At 41.5% G+C, this 15,956-nt stretch overlaps 1 protein-coding gene across 1 annotated transcript in view; it reads right to left on the bottom strand.

The window, feature by feature from the left end:
* Nucleotides 1-14,170, bottom strand: part of STAC (SH3 and cysteine rich domain) — a 151,701-nt gene extending 137,531 nt beyond the window's left edge. Inside the window, exon 1 of the mRNA XM_082728578.1 lies at nucleotides 13,868-14,170. Coding sequence (XP_082584704.1) covers nucleotides 13,868-13,978 — 111 coding nt within the window. The 5' untranslated portion in view covers nucleotides 13,979-14,170. The remainder of the gene's footprint in view (nucleotides 1-13,867) is intronic.
* Between the last annotated feature and the right edge of the window lie 1,786 nt (nucleotides 14,171-15,956).

Below are 15,956 nucleotides of genomic sequence, written 5' to 3'. Positions count from 1 at the left end.
GAGGTTCACAATTTTGATTCTCAATGACTCTGGACCTCATTCCATCCTGCGTCTGATTTTCTTCACTGTTAGCATCAGCTCTATGCTCTCTTGCCTGCTAATCCCACACTTTGGGATGCTCCCCATCTCCATGTTTCTGGCTCTGATTGTGGAACTGCTACTCAATTATTCTGGCTATTTGTTCTGACTGTTGAGTCTCTGACTGTGTAAGGGTCCTCCTGGGTGAACCCAGCCTCCAACCCCGTGCAAGTCTGTGAGGACAGCTCTCTCTGGAGCAACCAGGCACTTTCCCTTGACTTTGAAAGTCCTCCCATTCTTGCTCTTTCCTCTTTTCCTATTTCTCCTCTGCATTTTCTCAGGCCTAGATTGCCCATCTCCCTGGTTTAGGTTCTCTCCATGCCAATCCATCTTTCACTTTACTGAGGCAACATTAATGGCACCTCTCATCTTCACTTTTCAAATCTGATTCCCTCTGCCCTGCTTCTAAGATGTTAATCTGACCCCATCAACATCCCTGTATGCAGAATCAGTCAAGCCAATCATATTGCCTCCATCTTTGAAAGGTCATCCACAAGATTAAATTCATGCCCCATATTTTTGAAGTTTACTGTGACTACTACCCAGTCATGTTTGCACAGGGCTTCGCGGATCATAAAATGTTGTGCTCCTCCCTTCTCACTTTTTAGGAAGCACCACTGGTTCTTCTTTCTCCCTCATACCTTGTGCTGTATTCATAGCAAATCTCATGGATTCTACTCTCAAAATATATCCTGAAACTCATCACTCCTTAACTATTTCACTAACTAATACCTGGTCTAACACACCGTTCTCCCTAATCCGGACCACCACAGCTTTCTAACTGGCCTCCTTACATCAATTATTGATATGCTGTAGTTCTACTATAGGGAGTAGCCACAGAAATCTTGGTAAAATGTAAACCATGTACTGTCCAGATCCATTTCCTCCTGGACTTTCTTAAGTGGTGGCCTCTCAGACTTAGAGCAAAATCCAGATTCCTTAGCACCGCCATGGAAAGTCCATAGGGTTTAGCTGGTGCTGTCTAAGAATGTTCTACAATGAGAATAATGTAGTGTTTAATGTAGTAACTAGCCACAGATGATTATAAGTACTTGAAATGTGGCTAGTATAACTAAGAAACTAAACTTTAAATTTTAATAAATATAAACTTAAGTAGACACACATGGTTAATGGCTGGATGGCATAGTTCTAGTGCTTGGACTCTTCAGAGGTGAGTCTCACTTTCTGGACTCAACAAGCACTGAATATTTCTTGTTGCTCCTCAGCAATGCAAACTTATTTCCACTTTGGGGCTTTGCCCAGACATTCCCCCTACTCCCTTCTTATCTTCGAACTTGAAATGACAGTTCATACCCTCACTCCATTCCAGTCTCTGACTCAAGTCACTTTTCCATAGACTCCTTCCTTGATCATAGAAGTAAAATAGCTCCTCATGCTCCCTGCTTCCATACTGTTCTCCTCTAAGTGGCTTTATCACTTCCTGAAATATATACATGTTTTCACCTTGTTTATTATCTGTCTTCTCTACTTTCTCCAGAAGTGTGGGTATGGAGTAGATGGGAAACTGCCTTCAGGCAGAGCTAAAGTTTCTCTAGGTGATTCTGAAAAAAGGCACAGAAGGGCAAGGGAGTTTGAGGTGTTTGCAAGGGAGGAAATACAATCATGACAAAAAGGAATCTGAGAACCTAATGTGGGTGGGGGGACAAGGAAAGGTGGTATGCTCCCCAGTTAACGGATTTTATATTCGGGTGCAGTTGAAATATTCTTGGAGTAGAGGTGTCAGAAAGAATCAGATGGAAAGATGCCAGATGGTGGTCCCAGAATGGGAAGCTTGCAAGGGAGATTCTGGAGATGATACAACCACTACTCAGACAAAGTCCTGGGAAGGATCATGGAAGTGGGTGGTGATGTGCAAGAAAATGGAAGACAAGACCTTAGGAGGAGAAAAGCTTAAGGGCTACAGAAGCCAGGGTATTTAGCAGAGTCATCTGCAGTGTATGAATGTCACCAACAATCAGAGTAGGAGTGATGTTGGAATGAGCGAGAGAGGGCATGGCTCTGTCATGGTGGGGAACAGAGAGACCCACTGGGGTTGGCAGCTGACTGGGGATGCTGGTGGTGGGAGGAGGAGCCTGAGCACATGGGTTTTAAAACTGTGAGTTTCAGAGGAGGAGAGACAGAGTCTGGAAGCAGTACTGAAGGTGCCTCCCCAGCTATCAGGCCCAGGGAAGAAGACAAGAGCCACTGCCTGAGATTTTGCTGAAGAGTGAGCTGCAGAGGGTAGAAATGGGAATGCTGACCCTGGGGAGGGTGGTAGACAGGCTGGATTAGCAGATGTGCAGACTTGTGTGGAGGGTGCGCTGTGAGAGGACAGGGTTCCGCCATCTTGTGCTTCTTTTGGTGACCAACATTACTGGGGACAGGGGTTGCTGGGATTCTTTTCCAAGTTCTCCATGTTGCCCTGTTCTGATAAAACTGAGAGTGTTGGAGATGGAGAGGAGGCCCTTCCAGGGGCACATGGATTTCTAGTATCTCTTTTTGCTACTTTCCCTCATGTTGGTTTTGAGGGCAAAAATGGTGGCATTCCTGGGAGCCCAGGGTGTTCTGGATCCCTCCTCTTGTCCCCTTCTTTTGTGTCTGAACTCAGTCATCTATGCTGTGGTCACAGCTGCTGTCAGACGTGAGGAAAACATGCAAACGGGAACATCAGCTATGGGGCTATTACCAAAAGGCATCATGGGCAAGTTGCATTTTCAGATCAGTGAAGCACCCTCTGGGGGCTGACAGACATTTTGTCCCTCGTCCACCTGCTGCCAAGCTACCTCTCTGCTCTGGCCCCCTGGGGGTCATCAAGGATAACTTCTGGTTTTCTGGCTCATTGACTTGAGGGATTTTGCTCACCAATGGATGAGAACACATGAAGACCTGGGTTGGCACTTGAGTTGAGCAAGCATGATGGGTTTGGTTGAGAATAGGCTGAATTTAAAAGGCATGGATGACCTCAAGTCAGGTGGTCCAAAAAGCAGCTGGATAGATCAGTCTAGAGCTCAGATTTGTGTTGGATTCAGATTCAGAAGTTATAGGCTGGTGGGTGAAATTAAAATAGGTAACATGTCCCAGTAGAGATGTAGAGAGATTATGGAGAGTGAGAAGAGCTGAGGCCTGACACGAGGAGGCTGGAGAAGACCAACATTTGAGTGACCACTGGAGGAGAAAGTGATAGCTCAAAGAACCGGAGAGGAATTGTTCCAGCAGTAGGAAGGGAATCAATGGAGTGAGAGATTTAAGGGGGAGAGCACTGGTGTTTAACTCTTCTGATTCCCAGATCTAAGGGACTAATGCTATACAAATACAGAGAACTACATAACGGGGTGTGCACACATGGGACCCCACTAGAGAAAGTGAGAATGGGAAGAGACTGAAGGAAGGTCTGGAGCTGTTTTATAATAACCCATGTTATTATAAATTTTAGTAAGATTTAAAGGAAATGAATAATTTTATGGAAAAATACAAATTAACAAATCTGAATCATGTCAATTTGTTAAAAAAAGAATAGAATAATAAAATCGAAGAAATGTTCTCAAAATGTATTTTGAAATAGGTGTTAGGTCTAGATATTATTGGAGGTTCCCCCACACCAAACATTAAAAGAGGGGATCTGGGTTCTACAAATTGCTCCATGGAAAAAACAAAAACAAAACAAATGAAAGCTTCTATAGAAATCTTTCCAAATTGTTTTTTTAAAACTTGGCATATCCTTAAAAATAAAATCTGACCAAGAACACAAAATAACTATTACAGAATAATCTCCCTTATGTATATACATGTAAAATATAATAAAGTATTGGCAATCAAATCCTAGCAGTTTATTGAAAGAAAATCCTCGTGGCCAAGTAGGACCTTTTCCAGGAATGTAAGAAGGGTTTAATATTAGGCTATCTATAAATATAATCCATCACATAAAGAGGCCAAAGGACAAAAAATAAATAAAAAAGAAAAGAAATCACACGATTACCTTGATACTTGCCAAAGTCATTTGAAACCATTCCACATCCATTCCTGATGGAAATTTTCAGTAAGCTAAGAACATTACCCATCTTAACACAAGAAAGACTGTCTCAGCTTAATTGTGAACATGAGTGGGAAGTCTGGAATTTGTAGAGAAGGAGGTCTTAAGGACCTCCTTTGCAAGGCACCACCTTATGTTTCTCAGGCTGAGTGTATAAATTTGCAGTGGCTTCCACAATGGGTTGATAAACAAGAGCGCTAAGGCCACTCCTTAGCATCCAACACTGTACAATGCACACTTACAGAAGGCATACACTTACGGCAAAACAGTGTGGCATTTAAAGTAAGCCAGTCGTTAGCTCAATACCTCCACTAACATTTACTGTATTTGGGGAGTGCAGTAAGCAAGCCCCTGTTCCAAACGTACCCTAATCTACTACCTCCCAAAATGAGAATTATATTTAGAGAGGTGAAATTATTATTGCAGATATTATGATAATCTGGTAATGATAGCTCACATTTACTTATTATGTGCCAGGCACTGTGTTAAGCACTTAGCATCCACTAATTAATGTAATCCTAATGACAGTGTTACAGAAGGGCATTATTATGTTCACTTTACAGAAAGAACAGTGAAGCTCAGGAAAACCAAGGACAGGGAAGCGTATTAAGTGGTGTCCCAGAGTGGTACTGTGGATGTGAACACAGCTATTTTTGACTCCAGAGCCCATGCTTTGAGCTACTAAGCAAGACTGTATTTCTTTATTGATGAATAAGAAATGGAATATGAAAGATCTTAGGTTATAAAATTAATATAAAACAAATGTCCTGTATATCAGCTCTCAGCAATCAGAAAATATAAAAGAGATGGTTTATAAGTGCAACCCAGAGTATAAAACACCCAGACAATAGCTAACATAGAATCGGGCAGAAAGGATTTGAGGAAAACTCTCAAGTGTTTATGAGGGTCATAAAAGGCATGTCAATACCTAACGATACATACTATATTCCTGGATAAGATACCCCATTACTAGTAAAGATTTCACTGAGATGATCTTAAAAGTTTCATGCAGTGAGTTCCAAAATATCATTTTTATAACTTGGTAGAAAAAGAGAAATGTGTGCAGCTAAATAAATAAAACTCCCAAGAAGGTACTTGTATTACCAATTATCTATTAAAAAGCTACAATGATTAAAAGGTTATAGTAATCATGCCAAAGTACTGTAGAGTAATACATGCAAAATCATTAGAATATAACAGATGACTCTAAAGGAGAACCTAGTACATATTAGCATTTATTACATAATAAGTGTAACATTTCAAGTCAGTGAAAAAAGAATGAATTATTCAATAAATGGTTTTAGAAATACTCAGTAATCATTGGGAAGAAAAATTAGAGTTCTCCCATACCACAACACCAAAAAAGCCAGATGGATTAAGGTGATAAAAGTAACAAGTATTTATTAAAGATCTATTATTTATCTGCTTCCAGGGTGGCAAAGACCCTTCTAAATATAAATGGAAAAAAGAAGCCATAGCTAAATAAATCTGAGACACCTAACAACATGACAAAAGAAATCTTCATACTGAAAATGTCATAAAATCAAAAAAGCAAGTTTCAGTGTGGGTTAACAACATATATGAAAGATCATGGTTATGATATGAAAGATCAAAGGTTAACAACATATATGAAAGATCATGGTTTTAATATTTATAAAGAAGTTTTTAAAAAATCAATAGGAAATGGATGAATGTTCTATTAAAATGGACAAGGACAGATAATACAATCAGATAATATGCAAAAGAAAAAAGACAAATATTTTTAAAACATAAAAATAATCCTTGTGTAAATAAATGTAATTAAAACAATAAGAAAAATTCCATATATCTTTGTCCTTCAAATGTTCTGATTTAAAAGACTATGAAACTACAACTTAACCAAAAAACCCAAGCAATCTGGTTAAAAAATGGGCAAAGGCCTTGAACGGACATCCCTCCAAAGAAGATATACCAATGGCCAATAAGCACATGAAATGATGCTCAACTGATCATTTGGGAAATACAAAATAAAAACCACGATAAGATACCACTGAACACCCATTTGAATAAAAACAAAAAACCAAAACCAAAACAAAACAAAAAAACAGAAAATACGAATGTTGGAGAGGATGTAAAGAAATTAGAACCCTTGTATATTGTTGATGTGTATCTAAAATGGTGCAGCCAGTGGGGAAAGCAATATGATGATTCCTCAAAAAATTAAAAAAGAATTTCCATATAATATAGCAATCATATTTCATGCCATACACCTGAGAGAAATAAAAGCAGGGATTGAACCGATATTTGCATACCTAAGTTCATAACAGCACTATTCATAATAGCCAAAAGATGGAAGCAACCCAAATGTCCTTTGATGGTAAGTGAATTAGTGTAACTGGGAAAGAAGTTCAGAGAGTGAGAAAATAAAAAATGATAAATTATGAATGATATCAAATATTATCCTATTGAAAATATAGCAAAATTTCTTAGCTCCAAAAAATGTGATATATCTATATAATGGAATATTATTTAGCTTTTCAAAAGGAAGGGAATTCTGACACATACCAAGACATGAATGAATTTTGAAGATTTACATTAAGGGAAATAAGCCAATCACAAAGGGATGAATATCACGAAATTCTTCTGAGATGAGGTAGCTAGAGAAGTCAAATTTAGAGAATCAGAAAGTAGAATAGTGATCTCAGGGGTTGGAGGCAAAAGGAGATGGGGAATAACTCTTTAATGGGGACAGAGTTTCAGTTTGGGAAGATGCAAAAGTTCTGGAGATGGATGATGGTGATAGTTGCATAACAATGAGAATGTATTTAATGTCACAGAAATGTACAATTAAAAATGGTAAAAATGGTAAATAATAAATTATGTATATTTTACCACAAATTTAAAAAAAAAACTAGGGTGGTTGGATTTTGATGCCTAAATATAATAGAGACTTGAAAAAGAAAGAAAGAATGAACTAGAAACAAATTTCTCACCAACACAGGTTCATGATAAAGAAATCTTAACATAGTCATAAAGCAGAATATATACATACATATATACATATTTACTGAGAATTCAGATTTACAGATTTACAGATCAGAATTACAGATCTGCCTTCACATAGATTTAAGGCTCAAATTTATAAAACACAATTTGGTTTGGGAACCTCCAAACCGAAAAAGTAATATAAAATTAAATTCTCAGCTAGTGATGCCCTGGGATACCTGCAGAAGCAAATATTCTTTCTTTCTTTGTGTGTTTGTGTGTGTGTGTTTTTTAAAGATTTTTATTTATTTATTTGTCAGAGAGATAGAGAGAGAAAGAGAAAGCATGAACACAAGCAGGGGCAGAAGCAGGTAGAGGGAGAGGAAGAAGCAGACTCCCTGCTAAGCACTCCCTGGGACTCCACCCCAGGACACTGGGATCATGACCTGAGCCGAAGGCAGACACTTGACTGACTGAGCCATCCAGGAATCCCAGAAGCAAACACTCTTGAGTGGTATATGTTATTAGAAGAGCAAAGGCAGCAGTGCAATCCTGAATCTTGACCCCTACCTCACACCATACCAAAACAGTGATTCTAAATGGATTATAAATCTATGTGTGAAAGGCAAAACAGCATTTCTAGGAAATAATATAGAAGAATACCTTCATGTCTTTGGGGTAAGCAAAGATTTCATGAATAGAACATAGAAAAGCTTAACAACCATAACATAACACAGCATAACAACCATTAGTGGGAGTATGAATTGGTACAGCTGCTTTGGAAAGCTGACAGTATCTATACATATGCCCCACAACCTAGCAATGTTGTTCCTAGGTATACACCCAAAAGATGTGCCACAAAGGATATACATAAAAATGATCACAGCAGTACCACTTATAGCTGCCAAACCCAAGAAACAATCCAGATGTCCATCATCAGAAGAGTAGATCAATAGTGAACTATTCATATAGTGGAATGCTATACAGCAATGAAAAAGGAAAACTAGTGCTACTTGCAATGGCATAGATGACTTTCATAACATACTAAGTGAAAGAAGCCAGGCATAAAACAATATACAGTATATGCTCCATTTACATAAAGTTCAAATAACTGAGATTAATATATGTTGTTAGAAGTCAGGATATTATTTATCTTTGGGAAGGCAGAAATAGAAATGGGTCTGAGGGAGATTCTGGGGTGCTGGTAACATCCTATTTCTTGATTTTACATTGGCTGCAGACAGATAAAAAGTTTATATTCTGTAAAATTCATTAAGCTGGAATCTTGAAATGTGTGTCTTTTTTGGTATGATGTCATATTTCAGTCAAACTTTGTTAAGAAGTAAAAAGCTATGGTATAATATTTCTTCAGGGCACTGTGTCAATGAGAATAAAGGACGCTAGAAGTATTTATAACTGGACCCAGCTATTCTACTTCCCATGAAACTAGTCAGAAATATAATAAAAGGTTTATGTAGCAAGACATAAATTTTAATATTTTAAAATATGTAAATGGTAAGAAAGAATCTAAATATGCAGTCAGAAGGGACTTCTGGGATAGATCTGGTGTAACAACAAAGTAGAATATTATACCATTTTGAATATTCATGTTATTGATTATCTAAGAGTATAAGGAAACTGCATAACATCAAGTGGAAGAAAAAGTACAACATGCATTTATGTATATACGCTGTTCCAATTTTGTTTCAAGGGTGTGTGTGCATGCATAAAGGAAATGTAAATGAAAGAAATACAGCAAGAAATGTAACCATCCTTATCTCCAGGTTTTTGTGTGATAAAGAAATTCTTCTTTATATTTTTGTCTTCCAGTTTTCTACAGTGAATACTTGTTATTTTTATGATTATGACAATAACTCAGTAAAAACATAGCTACTGTTGTAAAACCAGCTGCGTCTGAGAAATGCTTAAGATTATTTGGTAACATGGAAGTCAACAGCTGGTCACTATTGCCAGAGCTATTCCTTTGGACTGAATGGTAAAAAGGAAGGGGAAGAAGAGAGACTAATTACAAATTATTCCCTCACGTATTGTGGTTAGAAGGAAGGAGGGGACTCCTTGGTCCATGGCTCCTATGGGCTATGGGGTGGCTTATATCCCTCTTCCAAAATTGAAGCCATAGGCTGGTAAGTCAATGGCTTATCTTCGTTGGGAGTGCAAAACAGCTAAGGCGAAAACTTATGTTCAACAGCACAAGTAAGGTCCAAAAGGAGGCAAATCCAGTTATACTACTGGAACATCAGTTTGGGTTACTGAAATGATTCCAGTGATGACATGTGGGGTTGACTAGGAATAGAAGCCATCTAATGTGAAGCAGGAAGGGAAAGTAAATAACGTTATATGCTCATATATGCTTACGACATACTAGGTTATAGGCTTTACAAAAAACCCATGTCAACTGGGTATTAGCATCCCCATTCTAGAGATTAGGAATCTGAGACTCAATGAGGCTAGACAACTGGCCCAGAGTCATAGGGCAAATAATAAGAAAAGATCTCAATTCTTCTCTGTTTGGCCTGGAAACCTATAATCTCTCAACAGCATCTTGGGTCATATAAGTGATGTCAAAGGGTATCCACACAAAACCTTCCTATTAGACCTTAGTTAGAGTTCTATGCTGTCAGTAAGTCAGTAGGAGAAGGGATATTCATTGAAATAAGGGATGCTGAAACATGACATTTTTCTTAGTATTCAACAGTCTCTATACTTAAAAAACAAATGAGGTTGTGGTCTTTCTGGAACAGTTAGTGGAAAGATAGAGGGGTGAGGTTCATCAGTGGTTTTCACATTCTTTCACTTCAACTAATTTTATGAAAAAGAAAACCACATAAACCACATTACTACTTCGGTTCACAGGCATATGCTCTGAGGAAATTGTATTGTCCTGGGGTATCCAAGGTCCAAGAGAGTGTTCTTCTTTTTTTTTTTTTTTTAAAGATTTTATTTATTTATTTGACAGACAGAGATCACAAGGAGGCAGAGAGGCAGGCAGAGAGAGAGAGGAGGAAGCAGGCTCCCCACTGAGCAGATAGCCTATGGGGGCTCGATTCCAGGACCCTGGGATCATGACCTGAGCAGAAGGCAGAGGCTTTAACCCACTGACCCACCCAGGCACCCCAAAAGAGTGTTCTTAAACAACACTAACAATCTGTGTGATTTTAGGCAAGTCGTTGTCTCTCTCTTGGCTTTGATTTCCTCAAGAGAGAAAAGAGAAGACATTTCAGCAAACTTTGAGGGCTCTAGGTACTTGACTGATCTCCTACAAGCTGTTTATCTTTTCCCCAGGTGATGGACCTCTGTGCATAACTGCACAATTATGAAAGCGGATTCTAGTTGTGCATGCATCTTCCAAAGACTGTTTGTGGACCCCCAAAGAACACACTAACCCTTTATGAAAACACCTGGTACATGTGATAAGGGAACTGCAGTCATGCTCACTAAAAAAGCCCTTATCTTTTAGAGAGGCAACCTGAAATATTTCTGGATGAAATGAACTGATGCCTGGAATTTGCTTTCAAATGATCCAGTGTATCTGGGGAGGGATGGTGGTGGTAACAGAAATAACAGATGTAACAAGATCACCCAAGAATTGGTCACTAGGGAAGGCAGGTAATTAGTTCCACGACAGTTCTTTATACTGTTCCCTCTACTTTCATGCCTATTGAAATTTTCCATACTAAAATAAATTTACACAACAAAAATTATCCCTGATTTAAAAAATACTCCGAGCAGATGATGGCTCATGTTTCCAACTCCATTAAGCCATGATGTTGCATTCCAAAGAACCTGAAAAGGAAATGGACTTCCAGAAACATGCTACGGGCTCAGGGCACGGAACCATCCTCTTTCACTCCTAATGGACTCTCTGTTCTAAAGAGTTTATTCTGGTCTCCTTTTCCAGATATTTCTGTGACATTACATTTAATTATCTCCATAAGTCTGTTTTGGAGGAAGAGTAGCAAAACCAAACCAGAGAGCTCAACAAAAATTGGTCTTTAATCATTTCACATGCAGCTCAACTCGTTTTCAAAGATTTCTTAAGAGAAGACGAAAATACTGCTGTAAATGACTTTGAGTGGCATGGGAGCTATGTGGTTAGGATATGATGGGAACGAGGAGCAAGTGAAAGAGTACACAGCATGACGGATAGATGTGGTGGGGGGCTGGGCTCCGTAGCTCTGCTGCCCAGCACTCTGCCCTGGTTGTGTCACTCAACTAGCTGTATGATCTTGGGCAAGTCGCCCAACCTTTCTGAGCTTCTGCATCCTTATTCATAAAATCAAAGAAACAGGCAATCTCCCTCATAGGGTTATTGTGAAGAATCAAGTTGTACCTGACATAGAGTACACATTCAGTAGATGCTGACCAGAGTTCTTTCAACTGTGTAAATATAAAAATAGATCTTAAAAAAAAGATGTACGATATAGATCAAAATGTTATCAGTAGTTGCCTTGGATTGTGAGCCAATGGGTTATTTCTTTTTCCTTTATTTTTATCTGGGCTTTTCAAATTTTTACAAAGAATATTTTGCTACCCTTATAATCAGATTAGAAAAGTCTTTTAGAAGGTAATTTTAAAAATCTTTCTTGCGAAAGTTTAATGCCCAGAGAGGCCTAACCCATGTGGAAGGTTCATAAACAGACTGTCGATCAGAGCGAGGTGAAACGACTACTATTACCTTGTTCGTGCTTTCCTTTCTATGCTCTCATCTTCAGGGCAGAAAATCCCTAAAAATGGCAGTGAACATTCAGATACGGCACCCCTGGTGAAGAATAAATAGAACCTTCTTCTGCTCCTGTTTCATGCCCTCCAGCTCCATTACCACGTGTTCCTCCATGCCAGCAGCTAAGCTTTTTTTGAGGGGGTTGGACCCCTTTGAGAACATCACCAGTGCCACACCATAAAAATTCACATTCGGGCACACTATTTTGCATTCAATTTCTTGGCGTTCATGGCCCATCCCCTGTCACCCCTGAGCCATCTCCACTGATAAAGAACACCAAAGCCATGACAAATTTCAGAACATATACATGCCCTTCAGGTGTGTAGCCCACTTGGAGAAAAACTGGCATGTACAAATTTGAAAGCCTAGTCAGAGAAATCAGTGGATAATTATGGGTATTACATATGTAGTTTTTGCTCTGCCAAAGAATTTGCATCAGGATATCTATAAATAGCAAACCCATATAGTGTGTTTAAACCATGCCGTGGTGTACGCAAATGCTAAGCCCCTTCCAGAACACAGCTACTGCAGAGCAACAGGCCTGATTCAAAAAGTTTAGTACCGGTTTCACTCTTGAGTTTTGCTGCATTCATTTACAGTCTATGAGACCATCTTTGAAATGGCCTCTAACCCATACCCCTTGGGTGGCTGATGGTCAATGATAGACAATCATGAGACACCCAGAAACTTCCAGTCAAAAGAGTGGTGGTAAGTATGTGTGTGCAGGTTATGAAACAGCTTTGGAATGGGTATCTGTAGTGGGGTGGAGCCCTTTGATCCCAGGAAGGAAAAGGATAAACACAGATTGAGCCTTTGCACTGCAATGGGTCGTTTTACCTATTCTTCACAGTGACGTTGGAAGGAGGGTCTTGTGCCCCTATTTCCAACCGAGTTTCAGAAAAGTTGACACACACATGCCCCAGATTAGACATTTATCAGGGGGAAAAAAAGATAAAGATAATGCAAAGCTCTCTTTGGTGGCTAACTTCTCAGAGGCTGAGATGTGTATAGTGCCCAGCAGCACTTAAACCAAGAGCCACCTGGCTGTGATTTTGATCCTGCAGATTTGTCAATGGCTTTTAGGGATGTACCTAAAGGGAGAGAGGGATGGGCCTTGTTTTGGTCCCATCTGCCCTGCCCTCCAAACCGGCATACCCCTTCCCTTCACTCCTATACAGGAACCGCCCAGAATTCCAAAGATGCCTGGGGGATTCACAAGGAGATCTGTATAAAGAACCAGGAACCCTGCACTTAAAGAAATCCATATAACCACAAACTCCATCTTAGGATTTTCACTCCAGGCTAAGATGCCATTTGACATGTCACTGCTGACGTCCACATTTTACTTGCTCCTCTTCCAAGATTTCCAAACATGTGCCTGGCCCCCACGAGAGTTTCAGAGGAAGTGGAACGGTGGCACAGTGCTGCGGGGCTGGCTTTGTGTATGTGTGTTAGTGTAACTAATAAAAAGCAAGTGTAAGTTCTCCAAGTATTAACTTCCACAAGAGGAACCTCAACTTTCCCACGAACGCGGCTTTTTCCTTTCGCTTAGCTTTTCCAAAGTTAGAAGTTAGGGGTAAGCCCTTAAATTAAACAGAGTCTCGGGGACCCCTGTGACACAAACACCCCTCTACTGGCCACAAGTGCCCTAGCTTTTCTGAAGGCGAATCCCTCGCTATCATACTTCATCCTTCAGAAGCAGCAGAACACCTCCACGTGCTTTGGGGCACCAGCTGGCTGAAAGCACAGAACCACCAAGCCACCAAGCACCCAGGAAAGCGGTCTCTGAGCTTGCAGTCAGGGCGCACCAACCAGCGTGTGCTTGCGGGGAGAAGCCAGCGCAGCCTCGGGTCTGCGTGGGCAGGAGGCTGGGTCCACACGACGTGGTCCAGCAGCGTTACAGCGAGTCCTACCCGACATTCTAGTCTCCGGGGAGCCCTGAGGGTACTAAGGGTATGTCTCCCGCCGGCGTCGGCGCCGGTTCCAGGGAAACGAAGGCGGACCGAGAGGGCAGGAGTGAGTTCATGTTTTCTTGGGGCAAGTGTGCGCGGTACCTTGGATTCCTGGCTGCTCGTGGATGCAGGAGAGGGCGGTTGCTCGGCGCTCGGCGCCTCCTTGGGCAGCCCGTCCACGCCGTCCTCGCGGGCGCCGCTCGGGGGGATCATCCTGGCGGCGCGGGAACGGTGTTGGGCTCCCGGTGGAACAGCGAGGCTGGCCTTCCCGCCGCTCGGGCTAACTCAGCCGCGGGTCCCAGGGATTCCCATCCTCTCCCAGCCGCCCACGCGCCCTCCCTGGACTCCGCCTGTGCGCACGCCCGTCCCGCACTCCCGCCGCCCCTCGCCGGCCAGCGCACTGGCGGGACTGGCAGCCGGCGGGAGCGCTAGCCCGCCGCGGGGGAGGCGGGGCGGCCGGGCGGGGCGGGGCGGGGCTGAGCGGCAGCCGCCGGGAGGCTGGGCGTGGGGGGAGGGGTGGGGGCCGCAGTTGAGGGGTCCTGCAACCCCGCTTCGCGCGCGCGCCGACCCGAGCTAGGGGGTGCCCCAGGAGGGGTAGTGGAAGGCAGACAAAACCCGGGAAGGATTCAGCCCGGAGGGACCACCTGCAACACCACCGTCATTCCGCACCCTAAGGAACAGCGACTCCAAGGGAGACGGTGACTTAGCTAAGTTATTTATAGGGTTCAGTGACGGAGAGCGGGGAGAGCTGGGGTTCCCCTGCTTGAAGGCACTCCACGCTCCCCCATTCAGCCTTGGACTAAAGCAGAGGCGAAATGCAAAGAGGCTATGTCCTCATTTTGTTGTGTGCTTTTTGTCTCAGCCCTCTAGACTTTTTTTTTTTTAACCTTATTTAATCCTCAAGGCCAACCTCTTGGTCTGGGTAGCATCACTCACATTTTATAGACGAGAAAACTGAGGTTCTAGGGAAGCTAAGTAATTTGCTTTAAGTCGTTGAACTATAAATAGTGGATTGGAACCCATTTTGGCTCAAAAACCCATGCCCTTTGAACTCTGAGGCCTCAGATGGAGGCCAGCTCTGCATGGCTGAACACCCCACAGGGTGATTCTGCATAGCAAGGAATTCAGGGCTGTTCATGGAGGGGCAGACCAGTCTGCCTTAATAGAACCTTTGGAAACAGAGATGGCCCCATTGAATAAAGGGACAGAAGGATCTATTATGTTTTGAAGACACAACCTATGTTAAGTATGCACGGAAAGGAAATACATCTGGATATTTAAAAAATCTTATTTTTTCATAAACACAAGACTCCCACAATTGTCTAACAGAAAATTGCAACATTATGTTCCAGGTTTTCCTGATTATCTGTGAATTTTGCAAGCCCAGCTTCATGGGTATGCAACCTGTGCAGTCTCATCCAGGACCCTGTACTTGGTTTGATGCTCTTCCATCACCATCTTGAAATACCTTTATTTTTAATTTTTTTCCAATTGTAGTTTAGTTGATACACAGTGTTACACTGGTTTCAGGAGTCCAACATAGTGATTCGACATCTCTATTCATTATGCTCTGCTCTCCACAAGTGTCGCTACCATCTGTCACCATACAATGTTATTACAATACTGCTTACTGTATTCTCTGTGCTGTACCTTTCATTCTTGTGATTTATGTGCTCAGTAACTGGAAGCCTGTACCTCTTATTCCCCTTTGCCCTTTTTGCCCATCTTCCCACCTCCCTTCCCTCTGGCAACCACCAGTTTGTTCTCTCTGTATTTATGGCTCTGTTTATAATTCTTAATAATATTTGAACAAGGGGCCCTGAATTTTCATTTTGAACTGGACCCTGTGAATTATATATCTGGTCCTGCATGTTTGCCTTAGCTCATGTCTTTGGGAAGAACCTATTACCCTCTCTATCCTGGACATCAACTGAAAGCTCCTGTTCTAAGTGCCAGGCTCTTAATGGACATTTGGCTCTCTTCTGGAGCTCTCAGAGAGCTCCAAATACCCTAGTGGCCCTTAGCTTCTTATTTGACCAGGTCAGATTGGCTAACTCAAATGGCCACAGCTCTTTCCTTCTCAAAACACAATTCCTAATTGTTCATTAGATACAAAATTCTAATAGCCAAAATCACAAGAGCAACAACCAGAGCATACAATGACAGGGGCAACAGTATCAGTGGATCTTTA

The sequence above is a fragment of the Mustela nivalis genome, assembly GCF_964662115.1.
Source record: "Mustela nivalis genome assembly, chromosome: 1".
In the NCBI taxonomy this organism is placed as follows: Eukaryota; Metazoa; Chordata; class Mammalia; order Carnivora; family Mustelidae; genus Mustela; species Mustela nivalis.
The sequence above is the reverse complement of the archived record's forward strand: the minus strand, read 5'-3'. Positions and strand labels throughout refer to the sequence as shown.